This window comes from Chaetodon auriga, chromosome 4 (assembly GCF_051107435.1).
Source record: "Chaetodon auriga isolate fChaAug3 chromosome 4, fChaAug3.hap1, whole genome shotgun sequence".
Taxonomy (NCBI): Eukaryota; Metazoa; Chordata; class Actinopteri; order Chaetodontiformes; family Chaetodontidae; genus Chaetodon; species Chaetodon auriga.
This window is the reverse complement of record NC_135077.1, coordinates 1,167,328-1,191,554: the sequence shown is the minus strand read 5'-3', so window position 1 is coordinate 1,191,554 and position 24,227 is coordinate 1,167,328. Positions and strand designations below refer to the sequence as shown.

General features: G+C 47.9%; 2 protein-coding genes across 2 annotated transcripts; both read right to left on the bottom strand.

The window, feature by feature from the left end:
• Window positions 1–73: 73 nt before the first annotated feature.
• Window positions 74–17,192, bottom strand: usp53b (ubiquitin specific peptidase 53b). The gene is made up of 17 exons (XM_076728991.1): window positions 16,796–17,192; window positions 15,202–15,398; window positions 14,737–14,897; window positions 13,785–13,877; window positions 13,551–13,685; window positions 13,085–13,198; window positions 12,894–12,976; window positions 12,018–12,123; window positions 10,767–10,913; window positions 10,421–10,570; window positions 10,156–10,324; window positions 7,317–7,439; window positions 6,459–7,182; window positions 5,998–6,059; window positions 4,564–4,642; window positions 3,633–4,438; window positions 74–3,314 (listed from the first exon to the last, which is right to left on the bottom strand). Exons 2-17 carry the CDS (start codon window positions 15,293–15,295, stop codon window positions 3,238–3,240), a joined length of 3,123 nt encoding a protein of 1,040 aa, XP_076585106.1. The 5' UTR covers window positions 15,296–15,398; window positions 16,796–17,192; the 3' UTR covers window positions 74–3,237.
• A 2,247-nt stretch (window positions 17,193–19,439) lies between these two features.
• Window positions 19,440–23,633, bottom strand: myoz2b (myozenin 2b). The gene is made up of 5 exons (XM_076729052.1): window positions 23,542–23,633; window positions 21,414–21,580; window positions 20,893–20,980; window positions 20,157–20,301; window positions 19,440–20,082 (listed from the first exon to the last, which is right to left on the bottom strand). The coding sequence occupies exons 2-5, from the start codon at window positions 21,570–21,572 to the stop codon at window positions 19,857–19,859; spliced, it is 618 nt and encodes a 205-aa protein (XP_076585167.1). The 5' UTR covers window positions 21,573–21,580; window positions 23,542–23,633; the 3' UTR covers window positions 19,440–19,856.
• Window positions 23,634–24,227: the final 594 nt, after the last annotated feature.

Genomic DNA, 24,227 nt, shown 5'->3' with positions numbered 1-24,227 from the left:
CTTCTGTTTTCTGTTGATGGACGTGATCGCGCTCAGTTTGTGCCAAGTTCAAAAAACACAGTGAAGGGACTGATTTAAGAGTGATACAATAATTTAAACTTTATTCAACAATGAATAAAAATAAATATATATTATCTACAAAAATATAAAGTGTAGACAGATTGTATGTTTCTTTAAATTGATCTGTTCTTACATAAGTCATGAAGCATTCACTGAAGCACCAACAACTCAAGTCAACAGTGCCAGGCCCAGTCGAGCCGCGCCGGTCCGAGCGAGGCCGACGCGTCCGGCCCGGCAGCAGGAGCCGTCAGACAAACCAGCGACATGATGTGGAAACTGTTCTTTGTTCTCAGTGTTGATGTAATACAGTCGAATTAGGTTCCGTCCCCTCGTATATTCAGCACAGGAGAAGAGCTGCGGACGGATGCAATGCCAAACGTGACCGCGTGTGACACCGCATGGAAAGACGCAACAGGCCTCGCTGTGACCGAGGAGCTCAGATCAGGATGCAGGAGGACGACCAATCGTCAGCATCGCACAGCTCGCACGCACGCACACACACACACACACACAGGCGTGCATACACCCCAAAAGACCCCACCCCCCCGACACATTCTAAAATCTAAATACTTGTTGTGAATTATTATTTGTCTGATGTGGTTTTTCCACCACAAATCCTAAAAATGACGCCTTTAAACTTCTCTGAATTTATAATTATTCTTCATTTCCAGATTTAAACTGTTGGACACACATTGAAAAGTGTTGAAAGTCAATTCTCAGAGCAGTTTCACGTCACACGGGGGTGAGTTGAACATTTGGTGCTCGTAGTCTCGTCGTGTCGCCTCTGAAAACTAAATTTTCAATGAGCTCAGAGAAAGTTTCCACTTTGAGCAGACGGATGTGAAAACATCCTTTTAGTGTCAAACTCTGCTCAAACATCAATATTTCATATTTTAGACATTAAGGCTCTTTCAGACTGAAGTTTCACGGCCCAGGTGGGACACACCTGCTCTGAGAAGCACGGGCCAATCACAGCTCTGGATGCAGCCTGAGGCGCTCGCTTTGCTGCCAGCGAGTCTGATCCAAGTCCCTCCCCCTGCCGCTCCCACACACACACACACACACACACACACACACACACACACAGAGGCGTGTCATCAGGTGTGTCACTATTAGCATTGCATCTTCATGGTTTTGCACGTGGGCCCTTGGCTCTCCTCCGCTGTGGTTTCTCTCAGGAAACACTGAACACATCAGAAGGCACTCTTGATACAACTGAAGACACAAAGTTCAGAATGGAAAACACAACGTGTGCGAACACAACAGAGTTCTGAACAGTTTTTAACCACGAAGACAAGAAAGAAAGAGGAGGGCAAGTACTGTCAACACATGACTGAGCTGTCAATCACATACCAAACCAGGAAAAAAAAAACAAAAAAAAAACACTTTGCAACTCCAACCAGGCTTCATCACATCCAACAGTTTCTTGGATTTCAGTGAATATGTTCTTTAAATAAGAGTAAAATCTGTGATTTCTAATGACAACAGCACAATCAACATGTGTGAAGGCATCCTGACCTGGAACATTTAAGACCTTCTTCATCGCTCAGTTTCACTGCACGCCTTCCTCTTCTTCAATTCAAACAGTGTCAATAAATAAACCATGACAGATGCAAGCAGATGCTCGAGTTCAGGTGCGATTACATGAACCTCTAAACACAACACACACAAACACAGCAAAGTCAGCGGCTAAACGGAGGTGACGGAGGCGGAGAACACGTACGAGTGGCGTTCAGGAGCAGACTGCTTCTAGTGAGCACAAAAGAAAGGTGAACACTGAGGCCTTCAGGCGCCCTCGGGAATGTCGGACGAACAGAATAGAAACCTTAAAAACACCAAAGTCTGCCTTTAAAGTGATCGTAAAGTAATTTTAGTGAATGCATAGTCTGTCTCGGACAGTCGGCTGTTTTCTGGTTTGCATCGTTTGTCGATATTTACACTGGATGCATCATGAAAAGTACGTCAACATTCAAGTGTTAAAAAAGTTTCCAAATCAACTGCAGTTAAAACGGCTATTTAATGAACGGATTTATGACATTTAGGTAAAATCCAATAGAGTTTCTGCTTCTGGACTCTCAGTCCAGTATTATCATGCTCATGCTGATGCTGCACACACAGCTAGTAAGACTTTGTAAAGGCCACATGCAGGTTTCAGAACATTAGTCCTATGAACAAGAGTAATTGTTGTACGGTCAATATCAGAGAGGCATTAATTATATTCATTATATTGGCATCGTTATGAAAATACCTGCAAATACAGACCTGTTGAAATCTGTCTACTTTAAAAGGAAGACTGAAAAAATACAATTTGACATCACTGTGAATTACAAAAAAGGATTACAAGAACCAGCACGATCCAAGGTAGAACACACGAGGTGACGCGGTCGAACAGCATCTAACGACCCTCTGAACGGCTGAGGCCGCCCGGCGACGCCCACAACACCTGACCGGAGCGGGGGGGGGCTCAACCGTTCATTCACATAAATGTCGTAAAATAAGTGACAAATGAGAAAGAAATCAGTAACTGAATATACGGAACACCTGTTCCCTGCTGACCTAAAGCCCTCAATGTGCATAAAGTCAGTGAGCTGCCCGGGTGTTACTCCTCTGACAGGAAGTACCTCAAGTACCTTCAGCGGGTTTATTCCGGTGTGTAGACTGACATCATGTGTTCATAAGGTACCTTTGGTTCATCCCTTCACGTCAGCAGGCTGCGCTCTGTCCTGCTCCGGTCTTGGTAGTTACTGCACCGACCACAGTGCGACCAGTCCGACTGTGGCTCATCTCAGCTTCCTGCCTTCCACTTTCAACTCCTGTGACACTTCAGCAGAACGACCGCACAGACAAAAACAAAAAAACGTGACATAAGGTGATAAAAAGAATAATAAAACTCTTTGTGCAAACTGAAAACAGTCCAGATTTTGGAGAAAACCAAATCTGTTTGCAGCAACACTGCAGGACGGCGGAAGACGGGACAGTCGGTGTGATGGTTTCTAATCCGTCAAACAGCACGAGACAGCGTTTAGAAAAGCTTTGACTTATGTGACGAGCTTGCATAAATATATTCCGCTCAGTTGGAGAAATCAGGCTTCAGAACAGACGTCATTCTGTAAACTCTTTGGCATCCAGTTAGAACTCTGCTGTCCGTCCATGTAAACAAACGTCACCGAGCGGCGCTCATAAAAACCCTCGCTCATCCAGTCCTTTGGCTGTCACTGGGTTCCATTTTGCAGTGGGTTTATTGCTATTATGGCCTGTAAAGAAACAAATAGAAAAATCTTGTTTTAATGATGTTTTATGTGTGTACATTTACACGACATCAGAGAAAACACAGTAATACTGTAATGTTGTCTTTCTGAACGTGTACTTCTCTATTGTTCTTGATCTATATGGTGAACTAATGAATTCTGGTGGAGACCAACTGAGAAACGGTCTGTTTAGCAGCACATTGACGCCCTGACAGCTCAGCAAGCTTCACGGCGCCGAGGCTGAGCTCAGCTGAAGCCTCTGCGGCGCTGCCGTCTGCGCTGAGCCCTCCGAGCCGGTGTGTAGGCGTGCTGAGGGAGGCTTACTTGTTTCAGGTCTGGCTTTTGGCACGTCTTGTGAGTATGTGTCGGTGGGGTTTGTGTGGCCGGCGTCTCTGCGCTCAGTCACGACCACGGCCCGCGGCGCCGTGGCGGAGAGGACGAGAGGCCTCTGGTTGTGGTACTTGAGACGGTACGTCTCCGTCATGCAGTTGTCCACATTGAAGTACGTCGTCAAAGAAACCTCTTGAGCTGCCTGTTCCGCTCTGCATCCGCTCAGTCTTTCCTCGCTCTCGCACGACGACGGCGTGCTTCTCTCTGGGTCAGAGCCCGACTTGGAGCTCGCGTCTGAGAAGGTTCTGAGGCCCGACATGTCCGGCTTCCTGTGAGGACTGACGTAGGACGCGGAGGGAAGACGAGGACTTGACGGAAAGGGTTCTTGAAGCATCCTCGGACGGAACGCACCGTGGCTCGTTTCACCCTGGTGCGGGGGGATCCGCTGGGCGGGTCGAAGGTGGGGCGACCCCGCCGCGCCCGGCTGACGCTGGCTGTTGGGTTGCGGAGGCTCTGCGGTCACGTGAGGGCACGGGGCCTCTGAGGCGGCGGCGTCGCTGCTGCTGGAGCGGTAGGCGTTTTCTCTTTCTTCGGGCTCAGACAGAGCGAGGTCGTCGGAGCTGTTCCATTCTGAGCTGCTGGTTTTGCTGATGAGCCTCAGAGCTGAACCTTCTCCGCCGAGCCCTCTGCAGGCTGACAGCTCCTGCTGCTCGCCCTGCCTGCTGTCTGACCCGGCGCCGTCCCTCTCTGAAGACGCTGCTTTTCTGGAGCTACTTGACGAGCTGTACTTTGATTTCCGTCTACAAGACAGAAGCGTTACAGAGAACGTGGACATCATCATTAAGCATGATGGGAATCCCATTTATGAGTCCTCATATGTACAAATTAGAACAAGTTACACGTGATTTCCAGTTTAGGCCACTACCTCGAACTTGGACTGCACTTTAGATGTGAATGTGAAACTTGGTCATGGTTCTTTCCCTGAGGTTTGGGTTGATGTTTACCTATAAAACATAAAACAAAGATGGTGAAAAGATAGAGACGAAACGAAGCGCTGCAAAAAAAGGAAAACCTAAAAATACAAACAGCAGTCAAAAGGTCACAGATTTTTATCTTCTGATGAAATTAGAACCTGGAAACCTTCTAAACGATGTCAGAAGATAAAAATCAAGAATACAACAAATAAGAAAACATTTGGCATCAAAAGAAGTGGATAGCAGAAGACGATTAGAGCGCTGAGGTTCATGAGCTGGAAGCAGGATCCTGAGAATAAAGTCAGAATTCTGCTGAATCGCAGGTTTTAGACTTTAATCTCATAATTCAGATTTTTTTTTTCTCTGAATTCTGAGATTAATTTCAGAGCTCAACACTTTTTTTCCACTTAGCCTCTAATCTTCTTCTGCAATTATGAACCAGGTACAGATGAACACGCGTACAACAAAGCGAAATCAATGAAAAGTCGAGACGAAGCGCAGACAGAATCATGTACGGGCGACGTGAAGCTCATGTCCTGTCCGGACAGCAGGGGGCAGCAGAGCGCTCGTCTCACAGCTGGATGAGCCAGTCTGCAGCTTCCTCCACGAGAGGCGGCCTGCTGCCGAATTCCTTCCCTCTTAAAAATAGATGTGTCACTCTTTCTTTGCCGCCCTGCAGAGGTCCATGCAAGGATACGAGCTTTACTGTCGGGTGGAAACACTGAGCGGAGGCGCACGAAGCCTCCATAAAGAACCAAAGTACTGCGTGAAGCAGAGATTCATGACAATGCCAGCAGCCGTGTCCAGCTGTGCCTTCCCAATGAGCTTTGTGGGATTATCGTCAGATTAATGTCTGTGCGGGGCTGACCGGGTGAGGAGGTTAAAGAAACCAGCCGAGCTCAGAAACGCACCAATCAGTCACTAATCAACCTTCAATTACACCCACGTTATCATCATCATCATCATCATCATCATCATCACCATCATCATCATCAGTCACACTGACAGAAATACAGAAAGACAAACAGAGAGAGAGAAAGGCGTCGTCGTTTGGAAGCTCGGTTCTCTGACAGGAAGCAAAAGGTAAAACTCTCTTTTCTGCTCTTTAAGACGAGATCGAGACTCGTTTCAGTGTTTACATCTACAGACGTCCACACCTGATCCTCTGGAGGACCACTGTCTTCTTCTTCTTCTTCTTCTCTGAAGGATCAGATCAGATGTGAGGTGTTTGTGTGTCTGAGGTGGTCTTGACGTGGACTTGTTGACTGGTTATTTTATGTAAACTGCACTAAACCTCTTACAGTATAAAGACTCAGAAATCAAACAGCTGCTTCAGATTATTCCACCAACATTTGTTTCATTTCTTCTGAAATGTTGAATCTTACCGTTGTGTGACGGCGAAGACGAGATGCTTGATTTGGCTTCGCCTCCTTTTTGGTGCAGCTGACTGAAAATAAAAGACCAAAATGATTCCAAGCTTGTTTTCAAACAAACAAACAAACAAACAAACAAACAAACAAACGTTGATGGTCTTTTGAGGCACTGGGTAAACAAAGCAAAGCATCATGGGAAAAACAGGTCTGATTTTGTGACATTTGACGTTAAGAGTTGGATAGTTTGAACGACTTTGGTTGAATCTGATTTCTGATTCTGATAAACATACGAGAGCCTTCATGTGAGCAGCAGGTGCTGGTTTCCGTCCTTCAGTCACATTTAACTCAATGATGATTTACGATACGTCCTGATCTAACAAGCAGTAACACCTCTGACATGGACGGATTATTGTATGCTTCCATATTTCATTTGAAGTTTCGAGGAACTGGACCGACTCAGAGTTGTTTCTTACCTCTGCAGCTGCGCCTCGGGGGTCGACCTCTGGTCTTTAACGGCGAAGCCGTCGACGCCCGGTGAGTCTGGATTGGTGGAGCCGCTGCTGAGTCTGTCGCTGCTCTCGTAGCCGGACTCCGTCCTCTGAATGGTCCAGGTGTCGCTGCGCAGCAGCGTCTTGGGGCCTCCCTTGAGCCTGCCGCCCCTCTGCTGATTGGCCCTGCTCTCGGACTCCACGGAGCTGTGGCTCTCCGTCTCGTGTCTCTGCTCGTCCTCGTAAATCGTCATCAAACACTTCTGCTTGCGCTCTTCTCTGGTTCGTACGTATTCGCGCTCGCGCTCCCGGCTTTGCTCGGCGTGCGCTCTCTCCTGGAATGACGGCTTGCTGTGTCGCGGGCTGTCGTGTTGCTGTTGGCGGCGCTGCTCCAGTTCGTTCAGCACGGTGTCCACGTTCAGCACCTCCCGAATGGGTCTCCAGGTGGACTTGGGTTTACCGCGGCTCCCTTCGCCTCCACCCTTTTCCCACTGCTCCTGGCAGCTCTCCGGGTCGTAGCGACTGGGGGATGTGTTGCTCCTCCGGCTGTGCCCCCCGCCCTGCGTACCAAAGGACTGTCCACGTGGCTCCTGAGACCCTCTGCTGGAGTGGGCTGACGACCTCTCGGAGCGTGGATAGGTCTTTGACTTCTGGTCTGCAGGAGGCCTCAGTCCGTTCTCTGGAGATGAAGATCTGGCATGAGTCATCTCTGCAGAAAGAGAACATGGATCATCAGCAGAGCGACCGCCTCAAACACGCAGAGGTTTTCTCCGCCGGCCTTCCCTGCAGGTCTCTGTGTTATCGGGCTTAGTTTGTGGCTGCGATGCAGACACGGTGCTCTACCTTTGTGTTGCGATGGGTCCGTTTTCCGATGGCCTCGGTCCTTTTTCGACGCTTCGCTCGGCCTCTGCAGATTCTCCATGAAAGGTTCCTGGAACTTGTTGGGGCTGCCGAGGGGAAGTTTCACTGAGGAACACAGACATTGAAATGGCAGATGAGTGGCTGCTCTGCAATGTCGAAAATTGCTCTTTTAACTTGTGATTTATTTTCTGGCTCTCCTTTAAGCTCTTCTGACTGCTGCCATCAGTGAGGCTAACAGTACATAATTGTTCTTTGGCCTTTAGCAGCAGAAAGCATCAGTGGTTTGGACGAACAGTTCGGGTGTGACGTGACGGTCGTGTCAGGACGTTTCAGCAGGTGCAGCCTGTCATTCATGTGAGGTCGAGCTGAGGTGTTGGTGTGTGATAGTGCTGCATCGCTCACAGAGTCACGCTGCGTTGTGGACTGGAGCCTTTGGCTTGAGGTTCGGTTCTCTGACCATGAAAGCTGCACAGACAGGTCATTTCTGACTCTGCTGCCAACTGGAGACCAAACTAAACCAAAAGAAATCTGACCAATGAGCAGATGCCAGCACATCATTAACAATGTTTAGATAAACTACAGCTGCCACGTTTGCCGGCCCCGTGCTGTGAGAACCAGAGCCGCTGCAAACCGCCAACATCTGCCTGCAAATCCACACGATCAGCCGACAGCTGCACCGTCGTCCACATCCACCTCTCAGCTCTGTTTTATTCAGCTAGCATCAGACTCCAGGAAGATGTTCAGTGTTTCTCTGAGGGTCTGCGGTAAAACTCAGGAGCCCGCCGCTCTGAAACATGAGGAACCGTGTGTCTGTCTGCTGGACGTCAGAGCGGCGGTCAGTAAGCTGGAGTATTATGGTTCCAGATCAGTTCATGTAGCCTAATGCTGACATTTAAGTAGTTCCTCTGAAAACAGATACTAGATTTAGAAGGAGAGCACCTTACACAACTGCCAAGTAATTAACTAACGCACACTTCATCAGTGAGACCCAGACTGTCAGGCTTAATGCAGTATCGCACTGCAGGGCAGCTGCCTGTGTACCACCAAGTACTGCAAGCCAGTACACAAAACAGATAGCAGTAAATACTACACAGAGTACACGTGATAATTGAAAAAAATCGATTACTTACACATATTTTCACAAAAACAAGAATCCAGTCTCATGCCAGACAAAGTGTCTGAGCACCAGTCTAAAGCAAAACAGTCCATCCGAGCAGGCAGGGCGCCACGGCCAAAAAAAACCCAGGCAGATAAATTAATGGAGGCAAACGTCGGAAATGTCGAGGGGAGGAGTGAGAACTGTGGAGCAGGAGCATGAGAGCGCCTGGCCACAGGAGCAGGGATTAGGGAGGGAGGCGTGGGTGGTAATCTGCGTGCAACAGAGGCATCATCCTCATGTCAAGTTCAAGCCAGCACACAGGGCAGGACAATCTTTGTGCCGGCGGTTTAGCGGCGCTCTCCAATCCCAAACCACAACTGTAATTTGCAGAGAGGAATCGTTGCTGCTGGACGTAATGTCTTTGTTCAGGGTTTCATTTTACTCTGTGACACTTTCAGTCACTCTTCAGAAATGAAACGAAACGATCAGACAAACTGAAACTGATCTGATCCCATCGTGATTGATCCTTAATACCAAACACACGAAGCTTCAGCTTCCTGACACATCATCTTCATTTCTGCTGTCAACTAACCTCCACTCCTCAACTCCCTGCACACAACCCAAAGAACAAGGTGTGGACGCTGAACGCAGTCACCTACAAACAAACAAACAAACAAACAAACAAACAAACAAACAAACAAACAAACAAACATCCTTCATCCTTCATGTGTTCACAAAGTGGTGAACTCGCTCCATCCTCTGTGATCCACTGAGTCTTTCCAGGACGCCCCTTTCATACCCAATCATGATCCTCTCACCTGTGACCAATCAGCCTGTTTACCTGTGGAATGTTCCAAACAGGTGTTTTTGGAGCGTTCCACATCTTTCAGTCTGTGAAACGTGTTGCTGCGTCAGATTCACAATGAGCAGTTTATCAGTTTGTCCCTGAGCAGACTGAAGAAAGGTGTAGAGGACGTGAACATGGCTGCACTCTGCTGATGCTTCTCTTCTGTCGTCTCTCTGGTCGTACGTCCTTCAGTTAGTCGACCCATGTGACCGTGTGCACACAGCAACAAGACTAACTTCGACATTTTCACATGAACACAAAGACTGACCTGACTTTAAGTCCCACTCCCACAGTTCGTGTTACAGTCAGAGAGTCTGATCCTGTTTGTGGTGAAGTTAATCCAGTGTTTCAAATACTGAGACAACCAAGTAAAGCACACGTTCGATGCACCTGCAGCTGCATGACAATTATTTTGTTGGTCATTTGAGGTAACCTGGTTCAGGTCATCATCATAATCCTGTGTGTGCTTTCTGATCAGCTGAGCAGGTTCAGTGAAGGCTGCTGCTCCACTCGACTCACAGCGGGTTTAACACTCGCCACTCCGTCACTGCAGTAATGTGTATCTGCAGGTGAAGATACCAGACTTTTACACCTGACAAAAGTTTAATGAAAATGGGCATTACCTCCAAAATAAATGAGCAAATAAACATGAGATGAAAATAAGATGTGTCTCATGATCACACACTATCTGCTGGTCTTGTTTTAAGATGTCACAGAAACAATAACAGAGCATCATTTTTCAAAGTCAGCCCTGAAGGAGAACGTCAGGGTTTGATATGATGGAGAAGGATTAGTGAAGCCTGACACACACACACACACACACACACACACACACACACACACACACACACACACACACAGGCAGGTCGTCTCACCTGTGGCGTCACCGTTCACTTGGGCTTTGTACCGAGGACACATGGTGGTTTGTCTCGGCGCGTCCTCATTGGACACTGGAGATCCTTCAGGATTGGTGTAAAACAAAAGAAGAGGCTGAAAATGTCCCCTGATGCATTTAGAGGCAACATCTTTCCATTTGGATCCGATCTGGGCAGAAAGCGAAGTGACATAAGAGCACGAAGCACAGCAGCAGGTAGCAGACTCTGAGGAGGGATCAGGCAGATTAATGTCAGAGACGCTAACCTCCTTTACAGTAGCATCATCAAAAAACATCCATTTTGAAGATTTGGTGTGATAGGCGAACGCAGAGTAATGTTTGCTGGAAAAGCAGATCATCCCCACCAGATGCAGCTCGCTGCGTTTGGCGTTTTCATCAGTGACACGGTTGAAAAGCTGGAAGAGAGCAAAGTGAGACGAGTTTGGTCTGCACACATTGCTAAATCCTACCAGAATAAGATCTACTCGTGTTTGACACCGTGAATCTGAGTGTGAAGAGAGGCTGGGATAAGAGGATGTTTGGCGCCGTGTCGAGGCGCTCAGTGAGCGTCAGGGCGTCTCATTATGACGCTCCGGTCGTCTCAGCTCTTACCCCACAAAGGTTCAGGCGTGGACCGAGAGAACGAATGACATCGTCCGTGAGGTCGGACTGCTCGGCGTCCCAAACGAACCCGATGGTGACGATCTCCGGACAGTTCATGAGGACTCGGCGGATCTTGATGCTTTGACCACAGTCGCTCTGCAAAACATGAAGCTCCATGATGATCATCAGACTGCAGCACGTCCTGAAGCTCTCAGTGACGGAGTTAAAAGAGAGAAATGAACGATTCGCTTCTGCTGCTTTGTTTTTTAAGGACTGTGTGTATATTTTAGGAACAAATGAGGATTTGAGTGTGTTCAGGACGCAGGTCACTGCATTTAGCCAACATGTAGCTTAGCACGAAGGCTGGAAGCTGGAGGAAAGAACGTCACAACAACTGAGTTTTATGTGCAAACTGAGCGTCTGTGTTCAACATGTGCAGAACAGAACATGAGACGCTTCAACGAGCAGCTGGCTCAAACATCTCCGTCAGCAGATCGCTGGGTGGAAACCCGTCAGACCCTGATGTGTTTGTTAGCTAAAATAATGTTAATAAAGTTTATTCATGCGGCCTTTTCCAGTATTACAATGAGCTTTACAAACAGTGAACCCGACATGACAAAAATCTGAATGTGTTTCGTATAAAACTTGATAAATGTGTTAAAAACACGACTGTTGCTGCTGGAAGGTGTGTTCTGGTGACGTCTGCTGCGGTCGACTGAACGCCGGCCGGACTCCCTGCTGAGCACACACAGACAAATCTTTTCTTCTGAGTCTGAAATGAACACAGACACACAGAGAGAAGCTGTGCCGGTAATGAGCACAGGTGCAGAGGAGCCGGACGGCGTGCATCACCTGCCATCAGCGTCACCGAGTCAATCCCGGAGCCCGGCGAAGGGAACAGAGCTCTCAGCTTCACCAGAGCCAAGCACACCGAAGAGGAAGACAGCGCCAGCAAATCCAGATGAGAGGACAACAGTGGACGTGCCCTCACTGCTATTTATATCCTCACACTGGTCTGCCACCGTCTCCTTCAGGCAGAGTCACAGCACAGAGCGTGAGTCCGCTTTCAGTGCGTTTCACAGGGAAAACCAACCGTTCAGCTGAATTATTCATTCAAATCTGAGCGTAACCAATCAGAATCAGGCTGAAGTCACTGATGTTTGGACTAAACGGCAGGATGGAGGACAGAACTGAGCCAGAAACGTCTCATTTCTGAGAAAAACCTCACACCGAGACGGACAGTGACGGTAAATCACGTACCGGGCAGCTTCGGAGGTCACCTGTGTTGTTTGCCGCCTGCAGCAGTTCTCCAAACATGTCTGACCTGAGCCGCTCGTTCTTCCCCAGCATGCGATCGACCTGTTGGCTGAGAGTCAAACACAGACCGTGAGCGTCGCACAGGGCTGGACTCTTACTCTCTGCTTCAGGACGCGATCGACATGTTTTCCATCAGGACGCACAGCTGCTCAATTTAATGCAACCCAACCCCAACTGCATTACATGTTCGTGAATAAGGTGGTAGTTGTGGTGGTTTTGTACTGGATTACATTAAACTGACGAGTTTCTAATATTCATATTCCCTCAAAACAAGTAAAATCTCAATAATAAACATTCAGTTAAATCACTTCTTCACTGACGGTGACAATCAAGACTTGTGTCGTCGTATTGAACTGCAGTTTATTCTACAGGTACACCTGATGTCAGAGGCCTCTGAGTACACATCAAAGCCTTTTACCAACGTTATTTAAGATGTAGATTTGGTTCAAATTCAACATTTAACACTATTTCTAACATTCAGCTCAGTTCAGAGCACAGAGCTGTACACCATGTTTATTTATGACGTTCTGAGGATCAGGAGCCAAAACGACCTGCTTCTTCACGTTTCAGACTCTGAACGCTCGCACGCTTTGAAGCTCGACAGAAACGCTGAAAACAAAATGTTAATAAATCTGTATTTATAGATTTGAGAGACTGGAGCTGCGGCTGCTAAAGGACAGGAAGGAGATTGAAAAACATCGCAATCAAATAATTTTCTAGTAACCTTATTTAATACTTTGACATTTAAATCAGGATTAGCACTCTGGCCTGATTTTTGGATCCCATTTTTAAAGCCATGGCAGAAAATCAAGCACTCACCATAAAGCGGTGGTTGAGACATAATGTACGAGTTCTGTGAACGGGTGAGGGTCCGAGGACGCTCCGCAGCAGCGACACACAAACTGCAGAAGAAGAGCTGCATTTAGTTTCCCGTGCAGACGTCTGCGTCCGCTCTGCTGACACACTTCACACAAGGACGACAGCATCACTGAGCGCACAGGTGGAGTTACCTGCTCATACAGCATCATCGCAAACTTCTGGTGGGTGATGCAGGATTTGGATGAACAAGCGTCGCTCGCGGCGTCTGAAACGATGTGCAGGTGAATCCGCTCCAGGATGTTTTCCTGACAAACGACAAACAAGACGACATCGAACACACACAAACACACATTCACAGAGTGGAAGACTGAAGGCTGAACCTGCAAAATACAGACTTCTCTCATGAATCAGGAACGACTGTGCCGTCACACCACAGCTAAAAATATCTGAACTTGTGTCCCTTTGTTAAAACTCCATGAGTTAAATATAAAAAACATGAACAGCTGCACAAATTAAGGAGATTTTTCTGATCCGGGCGAGACAAAAGACAAATCAGTCCACTCGGTCCGAACAGGATGCTGAAAGCAGGTGATGTGTGAAGGCGGGACAGTGTGTCACTGCTGCGGATCACACTGTGAACATTCAGCGTGGACGTACGAAGCACTCGGCGGCGTCGTCCATGAGGCCGAGCTGGAAGCGCTGCTCGTCCTTAAAGGTTTCAGCCAGAGCGTTTCGCAGGCTGTCGGAGGGCAGCACTCGCTCTCTGCTCTGCTGGAACTGGCTGAAAATACTCTGAGGAAGAAAAACAGCGAGAGGAACGGTCACTGTATCACACATGACCATCACGGCTGCTGACAGCGTCGGACGTCGAGCTCAGAGTGTCACACAAACCTTCAAAGCGCAGAAAATGCAGCCATCGCCGAGACAGAAGTGACCTGAGAGCTGCCTCAAACTTCTCCTGAAAATGTCGAGCTGCCAAAGCACCTGTGAAGGTTGAACAACGTACATTCACCAAAAACGCCGACCTGGACAGGAAGCAGCTTCATGTCATTGATTGAAGTGAAGAGACACATCGAAGGAACAAGAGTTTGGATGTTCGCACTGAATTAAAGCTTCGCTTGAACTGCTAAAACCACAGAAACTGAACATCTGCACAGCTCTGTCTCATTTTCAGCTCGTTCCTTCCGTTTGTCCATGTGAGTCCCAGCGTCTGACTCTCAGCCAATCAGATCTGTGTATTTCCATAAGCACGGTAGCTCACATGACATGCTCTAAAAAACAAAAGTAGACTGAAAACAGCTTTTAATCAACCATCATGATCATTCCTCCACCTAAAAAAAGCATCATCGGTTTAAGTCGATGTTATATTTAGAACAACGCCGCGGCTCTTCGCCTTCCTGTCACACGGCCCTCTTTGAACCGAAGCTGCTCTCACTGAAGGCACCAGACTCCTTTAAGAAAACAGTCGTTTTAGCTCGCAGGACTCGGGACCTGCTGGCCTCCCGCTGCCCCGACAGGCAGACCAGCAGCAGAGCAGCAGCTTCCGTGTTCAGCTAAAACGACTGTTTTCTGAAAGGAGTCTGGTGGCAGTGTTTCCTGAAAGGCCTGTCTGACGGCACGATAAAGCAGTGAAAACATTTTAGATACAGCACACAATTAAACTGAGATTTATTTTCTTAGGTGGGCCTTTGGGCTGTTGCCTTCGTCCCCAGCGGTGCATCGGGGTCTATTTCTGCTCTCTAGTGGTCAGAAATGTCTTTATTCAGCTTTACGGTTAAAGAATGAGGAGGAAGACTGTTGTTTGTTTGAGCACTGGGACATGTTCGGTGTTTTCAGCTCTCACCTGGACGGCGCTGTTCAGGAAGCAGCTGTTTTGCCCGGGCTCGTTCAGCAGGCCTTTGGTGAGCGCCAGAGACAGCATGCTTCCAGGCTGGTAGGATTTCTTCAGGCCTCCTCCGGGTTTCTTAAACATCTTCACCCAGGCCATGGAGTTAGAGCCTGCAACTGATGCACAGAGCCTCCAGTTCTGACTGCATGTCAGCAAGCAGTTTACAGCCGAGTGTTCAGAACGACAGATCAGAGTGTGTTTTACAGTCGTTTCAACACAAAGATGTTCCTGTAAACTTCATCACATTTTCATTTAAAATCTACGTTTCTATACGAACGGATCAAAGTGTGATTATTACTGCACGGCGTACTGAACAACGCTGCATGACAACACGCTGACTTCATCCTGGCCACCGCTTTCATTACATCACTAATCCAAATGACTGATTTGGTTTGGCGCCACATGAATCACGGCGTCTACCTTCTCCAGAGTTGGGGGGAGACTTGCTGCGGCTGGACATGCTGGGAGGTGGGAGCTGGTGCGTCGGTCTGGCCATGGGCTCCGTCCAGTTCATCCCCACGCACCTCCGGAGCGCTCGGTCGAAGGCATGGTCAGGATCAGCCGCGGGGCAGCCTCAGCCATGTGCTACTGGACATCGAACAGCGACTGGACGGGATCTGAGGACGGACGCAAGACGAGAGGTAAACCCGAAATGTTCCACAGGGCAGCGAGCTCGAGCGCCAGCAGATGATTCATGCTGAGAAACATGCAAAGCTTTTCCTCATCAGACCAAACACGTGTGAAAAGAAGTGAAGGGAGCAGACGTGAACATTCAACATCTCAGCTGTTTTCAGGCGTTTACACAGTTTACAAGACGAGCTGATCCACTCTGAAAACACTGAGCTCTGATCAAACTCCTGACGTGCAGACCATCAGATCTGAGTCCATTTCTACGTCACGTCATCACTTCATCACTGATGCACCGTTTACAGAAAAGACATTAAAATACAGACGTAGACTCTGCTTTAAACAGAGGACACGCAGCTCAACGAGGACAAAAAGACAAAAAACAAGAGACTGAACAAGTTCAGACGTGCAAATACAGAAAATAAACAACATACAAAGACTGATGAGGCAATAAACAATCGAATCTAACACAGTGAAGTTCACAGCCTGCAGGCATTTAAGTTGACATGAGGCAGTGGACAAAAAGACAATCAGTTCGAAGACATTGGTCTTCTCCTGAATTGTGTGTCTCTCTGCTCTGGGACATGGTCGGACCGTTGTCTTCCTCTGAATATGAGCTGGAGCCTTCATCATAAACAGGTTTCTGACCATCAGCCTGAGCAGCAGCGTCTCATCCGTCCCCTTCAGCTCTGAGCTGCTGTCTTTGGTCCCAGAGGCTCAGTCCAGGACCAGAACAGTGGAAGCAGAGCTGAAGGCAGATCCTACTGCCGGGGTCCCACATCAGACCCTACACTCTGCTTAAATCTGCTCTCTGTTCATTTGCCATGTTTACGTCCACAGAGTCAATCAATATGTCCAATTATGACCAGATGACAAAGACACAAATGATATTTTTTCAACAGGATGTCAAACTTTTCCAGGGACATTTGTCATTTTGTTAGAGGCTCCTTAGTAAATGAACCTGTGATTTTTACATCCACACAATGACTCGACGGGCCTTTAAATTCACTCCAAAGTCGTTTTAGCTCTCAAAATGTCTTCGAGATTCATATTTAAAGCCTTCACTCGGTGCCAGTGGCCACATGGGTTTCTGCAGCAGCCTGTCCGACACCATGTGATGCCTGGACGGGCCTGCACGGTCTGCCACGAGCCCGTGTCTGCAGCAGGGTTCAAACAGGAGCCAGAAACCCTGCACGGACCTGGATTTCATGACCGTCCCGTGTTTTCCTGCGCTGAGAAACGCGACGACGGCCGCGACGAGCGCGCTCCCCCCGCGGAGACACGCCGCCGGTGCTGCAGCAGCCTCCGCGGCGCACAGGCGGCCGCGGCGGCGCAAATATGCCGCAACTTGCGTTCAGGCATCGAAAACAAGCGCTGAGCGACTCACCTTAAAGGGAAGCTCGCCTCCGGTGAAGGCGCAGGCGGTCCAGCTGTCAGCGCGCAGATCCGGCACTTCTCCCCGAATCCGGCCGATCAAACAGCCTAGAAATGACTGCAGATACGTCCGGACGCTCTATCTGTCATAGTGCAGCATTCTGCCGGTCCACCGACACGCACGCAGGCGGCCGCCCCGAGCCTCTGCAGGATGCCACACACGCCCGGACGGGACAGCGTTATTTCGCTGAAAATCCGTCTCTTTCCTGCACAAACGGGGCCAGCGGTGGCCTGTGCCAGAATGTCCGACGCGGATTAGTGATGTTTTGAGACTTGAGAGGTCAAACTCCGCCCCTAGCGTAGCCTCAAGTGCACTGCTGCTGAGCGCAGTCTTCAGTCCCTGCACGGCAAACTGTGCTGGCGGAAGGTCAGACTTCCAACTTGTCATGATGATGATGAGAGAAGACATCACATGACTGCACTGGTTTCATAATCATGCAGCACTGTGGGGACTGAACCCTGCCTGCTTTTTGTTTCCCTCCGCCTAAATGTCAAACAACAGAGCACATACAGATTCACATTTGGATTCGGTGAAATACCAAATGTGGAAATTTGCCAGCGAGCGCGCCGGATGCAGAGGGAGTCATGCTTTCTTCCTCTCTCATCATTTCTAACACCGGTGTGAATAACATGGAGTACTGAGCTTTCATTTAGATCAAACAGAAAAGCAAACATTCTGCATCGACGTTCGCATGAACAGGACAGAAATCGGGCAGATGGAGGAGCTGGAAGGGGAAAAGCCTGCAGAGCCGAGCGGGTCTGAGCAGGAGAGGCTGCACAGCCTCAGTCAGCACAAACCCCAGCCTCCCATTGGTGCCTCGCGCTTCCTGTTTCTGTTTTTTGTCTCACATGTCCTGAGTGTCCAAAATAGAACAAAGTTGTCTGTGATGTTTGAGCAAATATCTTAATGCAGCACAGCCAGAAATCGGAGTTATATTCTCACATTCATTTCATAAATCCAGGATGAGGAGAGTGACGCAGCGCTCACCTTCACCTGTCTGCTCTGTCAACAGCTTAAACATGTCCGATCCCAAGTGACTATTTGTTCTCTTTCTACGTCTCCTTCTTTATCTTATCTCATCTTATCTTATCTTATCTTATCTTATCTTATCTTATCTTACCACCCTCATGCCAAGCACTCTTCAGCTGCTGCTTTCCCCATTTCCTTTAAATGTAGTGTGCACAGAGGATCCTGGCAGAATATTTACAATACTGCACGTGCACGTGTGTGTGTGTGTGTGTGTGTGTGTGTGTGTGACAGACAGAGGATGTGTGAGAGTCACACAGCATGCCGAGCAGCCTGTGAAAAGCAGTGTGAAGTTGCTCGTGGTGAGCTGTTAGTCCTCTCAGCTGCTGAGTCCAACATTAAAATGTGTTGGGATGTTGAAGAGAGCCACGACTGCAGACTGCAGGACGTTACAACACCACAGTATGTGCACACACACAGCTCCTGGTACGTTGGAGCGTATATAAAGACGATGTTCAGCGTTGGGGTGAGGGTATAGTCCATCCTGTCTCGGCTCCAGCAGCTCTGAATCGTCCCCTGAGACACATGAAGGCTCTTGGTGTTATTTCTAAAACAAAGAGGAGGCTTCACATTTCTCCCTGTGAGCGTCGCTGCGCTCAGACGAGCTGTCAAACTCTCTTCTTTGGGTTATTTTTGGAGTCGATTTCTTTTGTGTGTGTGTGTGTCTGTTTTGTTCTTTCTTGGTTTCAGGGTGTCGTAGTTCAGCCGTTTCTCCAAAAAGTGACTTAAATAGACTTTCGGCAGCTATAAATATCCACGAGTTACCAGCGGAGTCAGAGAGGAGGAGGGCAGGTAGAGTTCACACAGCAGTTCAGCTCAGTTACTTCACTGTCACCAGCTTACAGTCTGGATGAATCAGGATCCGCACGTTGAGGTTTGTTGAACGGCTCCTGTGACGATCACACATCAGATTGTTCTTCATGCACTTTCTTGGATCGCTGAGGTTGATGTTGAGTCCTGAATTCAGTCTTTCCAGATGTTTCTCTCCTGTGTTTCTCAGCTGTCTGAAAGGCCGAGTGTGTAAATCAGAGGCACACAAACAGTGTGTATTAAACAGTGTGTGTGTGTGTGTGTGTGTGTGTGTGTGTGTATGAGAAGGCAGTACATTAAACTGGATTAGAGGTAAAACACAGTAGAGTTGAAGCCACTCACAGATACTCAGTGTACTTTGCGCTCATACGCAGTACTACGTCTGCAGTACTTCACAGCTGATCTGTGACCACAAACAAAACACAATAAATGTTTTCTCTTTCGTCTCGTTCGACTCAAAACGAGTCAAGTTTGACTTTCTGTGTTACATTCGTCTGTGTGCGTTTGTTTTCTGCATTCGTGGCCTTTTCGCCGTTTGGTGTCGCCACAGGTCAAAGTTCAGGTTCCTCGGTCGTCCTCCCGCCTCGATGGGACTGAAACGTCTGTTAGCTGCAGTGCGAACAGTCAAAGATAAATCGGTTTTTATAATCTGTGAGTGAAACCGGATTTATTGATATTTTGGGATTAATCTTAGATTCATTGAAATGTTAATGTTTGTTTGTGGAGATTTTCTTTGAATTAGATTTTTATACACGGTGATAAAAGGGAACAAAGAGCATCATCATCTTCTTTTCTTGTCATATAATTCTTTATGTTACTGACAGTTTGCTTACCAATAATAATCAAATATAAGCAGCTGCATGCTCCAGCTGTGTGCCGTCAATAAATACGTCTCCTTCTTTATTTACATCACACATTCATCAATTCATTTGAGTTTATAAAAGTGACAGTTTTGCTTTCAGCGGAGCTCTTAGACTTCTTCTGTGCAGCACGTTCATTTTGCTATTTACATGATGTTCTGCAGCTTCTGAAGGTGAACACCAAACACACCAGTCACCAGACACTCTGGGTCCACTGGGAAGAAAAAACATTTGTTAGGACAGTGACTGCGAAGACTGCTGATGTGCTGCCGATGGACTGTTTGCTCCGGCCAGCATCACGTCGGCAGACTGAGTGTCTACAGGTCGTCAGACTCTGGGACTTTGACGGGTTCCAGGGTGATGGTGGGGAGGATCAGATGGGTGCCCTCAGATATCCACCCCTGGGCTGTCCTGTTGAAGGTGGGCCGCTTTAAACCCGGATCCTGCAGCTCTGGGTAAGTGGGCGGGTTCAGGTCCACCTCAGGCAGCTTGAACGTGATCGCTCTGGGAGCTTTGTCAAAGCCACCGAACGGAGTGGCCACCCTGTAACGGACACTGAGTGTGAACGGCGCTCTTTGACCTACTGATTCACTAAAACACGCTCACGGTTTCCTCACCGGTTAAAGCTTTTGTACTCGGGAAGATCTGGCCGGGGGTCTGGTGCCGGCATTCTGAGTTTGAGGGTTTCGGCGAGGTCGGGGTCGCTGAGGATCGCCTGCTCCCAGGGGGAGTGGTAGGACTTGGCCATCTCTGCGGTCGAGTCTGGAGGAGCAAACAAACAGGCCACGAGGGATCACTTTCTGAGCGCGCTGACGGTTTGGTTTGCAGTTCCGGGTTAATGCTGAGCGGGTTTCTTAAGCCTGTTTTATTTTTTTATTTCGGGAGGCCAAAGTTTCAGAGTGGATGGGATTATGGGTGGAGGCTGTGCTTAGAGAACACTCACACAGGCAGACGGAGACGTCCATCACTGCGATCTGAGCCCTTAAAATAGCACATAGTTGAAGTATGCACTCATCATATAAAGTGTCGACACGGGACGACGCCCTGCTGGAGCGTTTTAGAATAAGCACAGGGCTCTGCTGGCTATGAAAATAGGATAAAATTAAGCGTTTAAAGCTGCTCAGGTTGCATAATTCATCATGGACACACACACACGGCGTCAAGCCTTCAAACTGGTCGCCATAAATCCAGACGAGCTGTGTGACAGCAGGTACTGTTATGACAGTGTGACACATTCATTCAGTCTGTGACAGTGAAGAAGAAGAAATGATGATTTTCAATAAGTCAGCACAGTTATCTTTACTCTTTAAATCCTGACTGATGGTGTAAATTCTGGTGCTCCAGTATAATTACCTGGATGTCCTTGATTAGCAGCATTTCCATTGGCTGGCGGATCCACTTTAATTTCCACGCTGTGTGTGTTCTCCGTTAAAATGTCGTTCTACAAAACAGAAGAAGACACAGGAACGTGTTGAGGTTTGGTTCTCAGCTGAGCGTGCGCGCACACACACACACACACACACACACACACACACACACACACACACACACACACACACACACACACACACACAGCAGGCACTGATAAGGAGGCCGCAGCTCCTCAGCGGCTCCTCGGTGGGTTTGGCTGGGAGACGGAAAAGGCACGAGGCACATGTCTCTGCTATCGTCCATGTGTTGTAGCACTTTTTTTCGAGAGCATGCTTCCTGATAAATTTGTTTGAAGAGAAGCAGACAAACACTTTTACAAATTTCCATGCAGACGCCACCGATGCCAGAGCTCCAGATGGTGGCGGTCGGCACGGTGCGCCGGCGTTCAGCACATCCTGTTACTCAAACACTGGAAGTGACTGAAGGCTCGCCGGCTGACTTACACTGAGCTGTGCGTTCGCCTCATTCTGGATACTTTCAAAGGTGTATTTGTCAGATCTCCTCTGGCGCATTTTGAAAAGCCGGGACCCTCTGTTGGAAAGCAACGATAACTCCTCCAACATGATGTCTTTGGGAGTGCTGAGCTTCTTTCCGAGATCCATTACGTGCCCTGTCAGCAGAAACGAGGAGGAAGAGTTGGTTGACGTGACAGTATGGCAGAAACTGAAACACATGCTTGTGCCAATCAGTCGCTTTGTGACCAAAGTCTCATTAATCATTGATGTTATTGTGTTGCCAACAAAGGGAAAAGGTTGGCATCTTTCTCTGAGGGCCCGACGGCTCCAGGGTGACAGTCAGGGTTCTTGGATTAAGTGCAAACTTGTTTGGCAGTGAGCGACGAAAACACAGCATATCCTGAAACGCTGAGGCACTTTAACCTCGTCCAGGGTGATATTTTGTTTATGTGGTGCATATTCTTGAATAAACCGCGTATTATCAAGTTATCACAACCTAACTGTGGTGAGGGGTGGGGCAGTGGTGGCACACCAGGGGCCCCCTAGCGGGTTAATCCAGCCCTGGTTTCAGAGCTGGTGCAGAATATAAATATACAGCTGAACAGATTTAAGTGAACGACATATTGTCCACTTTTTAACCCGTCACGGAAAACGAGTTATCGTTTTACTCGAGAGTTAGTTTTGGATGCCCACGATGCTTCCTCATCCGCCACCGCCGACGGAATGTACCCCAGCTGTCACGGACCCTCACATAACAAACAGCCACACAGTTGGCCCTCAGCTTCCCTCCCCTCTCCAGAAATAGACTTTGAAAAGGACAACGACAAAGGATTTGCCACCATAGGTAGTAAATCCTCCCATTAGCTTATTTATGGTGCTGGAGAGCAGCCCTGACATTCTGAACCCAGATCAGAGTGGATATTCCTCTGCAGCAGCGTGTTTGTCCGCTCTAACGTCGTACCGTCGGTACCACGGACCTCTCGGCAAATAGCTGCTGCACACTTCTTCCTCTCCTCAGCTGGCATTGAACAGAATTGTGACATTGAGGCTTTGGCAAGGTTGGCACAACTCAGGAGTACTGGAACACATACAGGACACAGGATGTAGTTGTTCTGTCCAAGTCATAAAACTGTGCCCCCCCCACAAACATCAGAACGCTGACAGATTAAATCTGAGGTCGTCTTTCATCAGCTGTCACAGGAAAAACCTCTAAATCTGCTGTGTTATCGTCAATATAAATAGACACTAATGAGACGGTGATGAGGAGATAATACTGATAATAAGAATAAGACGTGATGTAGATATAGACAGAGATAGATAACATCTTATCGGATGCTCATTTCTGCTCTTACATAATCTACTGGGACAACATCCTCAGCTCTTAGTGTGTGTAAAGTCTCTCATTCGCTGTCATCATCCGTTGGTATTTGAAGATGTTTGGACGTATCAGTGTTTGTCATGTTACAGTAATCTGCGCAGAGGTTACATTTACCAAATTACAATGGATTGCATAATCCTAAAGCCCCGCTGTACTCCCACTGGTACGACACACCAGTTATTCTTAAATCTGCCCTCGTCAACGGATCAATTTTTGAGCTAACGTTGGCGGCACCTCCCTTTAATGCTGTCACAAGATAAATCATCCGTGTAAAGGTCAAGGGTGAAGATCGACTTCTAAGTTTGGATTTGCTGCTGGACACGACAAGAGTCCATCAGCACAAAGACAAAGTGTCCGGAATAAGTGTTTTACATACGCAGCGACATCGAATACATTTAGCTTTGTTGCTAAAAGCAGAACACGACGCTGGATGCTACGACTTTAAATGTCCTTCTTTAAAATAACTCAGCCACGGCCATTTGCCGACTTTGCAGATATTTGTGGCGAATTTAAGATGATTTCCATGCAAACTAAAGCAAAGCACTAAAAATCTAAAGACAAAACATAAATCTGAAAATCTGTCTATAAGAAGAAAATTACTCCTGTAATTTATAGAAAATAAAAAAAAATGCAGCCAATTTATTTCATCACACTTTCTCGTTTGTTCTCATCTGACTTGAATACAGTTTAAGTAAAGCAAACATTCACAAAACACACCCTGACCAGGCTCGTCCGTACCTGCAGTGTCCCTGCTCTGCAACCTGTATCCTTGAAGAGGAGACCCGGAGGCTCAGGGGTCAACCTGCACTCGGTAGTTTGATCTTCCCTGATCTTCACACTGTCGGACACTAAAGCCAGACTGCGAGTGTGTCCCTGTGTCTGTTGTGAATGGAATGCAGCTTACATCAATAGGCTAAATTTAACCTGCCAAACACTCAAAACTCCTCTCAAACGCCACGGGGCAAGGAGCTACCCGGGGGGGGGGGGGGGGGGCAGCACTCATGTCCACTGGTGTTCTCTGAGACAAGGACTCCCCTCCAGAGACAGATTCCCTTCCTTCTGTCCAGTCCTCAAAGTCAGCAGGTCTTCAGCAGGTTGGGGGTCGTCGGGGCTGCTGAGCTGTTCCTCTCATTAAGTGTCATTACTGACTTTGGATCACGACATGCAGGCGAGTGGGGGGCGTTTAAGGGGAGCGTGGTCTCATCCCAGAGACAGCGGTCAGCCAAAAGACTTTATGAAGGGACATCAAGGTCATTTCCCTGGCAGCCAATCACACTTCAGACATACTGAACATTTAATCTGTCGTAAAAAATACTGACACACGAGACGCTCCTGAGGTAATATTTACACTTTGTTACACGAAGTCGTTTTCAGCATCGACTGTTATTTTTATATAACATTAAAGCAGCTGCGAGGAGTTTTTA

Bases quoted from the DNA above. Each gene is read 5' to 3' on its own strand.
- usp53b (XM_076728991.1), bottom strand. From the start codon at position 15,295: ATGAACTGGACGGAGCCCATGGCCAGACCGACGCACCAGCTCCCACCT. The intron at 13,878-14,736 runs GTGAGAGCTGAA...CAACCTTCACAG, and splicing joins TCCTGAACAGCGCCGTCCAG to GTGCTTTGGCAGCTCGACAT. The intron at 7,183-7,316 runs GTAGAGCACCGT...CTCTTTCTGCAG, and splicing joins GGACCCATCGCAACACAAAG to AGATGACTCATGCCAGATCT.
- myoz2b (XM_076729052.1), bottom strand. From the start codon at position 21,572: ATGGATCTCGGAAAGAAGCTCAGCACTCCCAAAGACATCATGTTGGAG. The intron at 20,981-21,413 runs GTAAGTCAGCCG...TCTGTTTTGTAG, and splicing joins AGGCGAACGCACAGCTCAGT to AACGACATTTTAACGGAGAA. The intron at 20,302-20,892 runs GTAATTATACTG...TTGCTCCTCCAG, and splicing joins TGCTAATCAAGGACATCCAG to ACTCGACCGCAGAGATGGCC.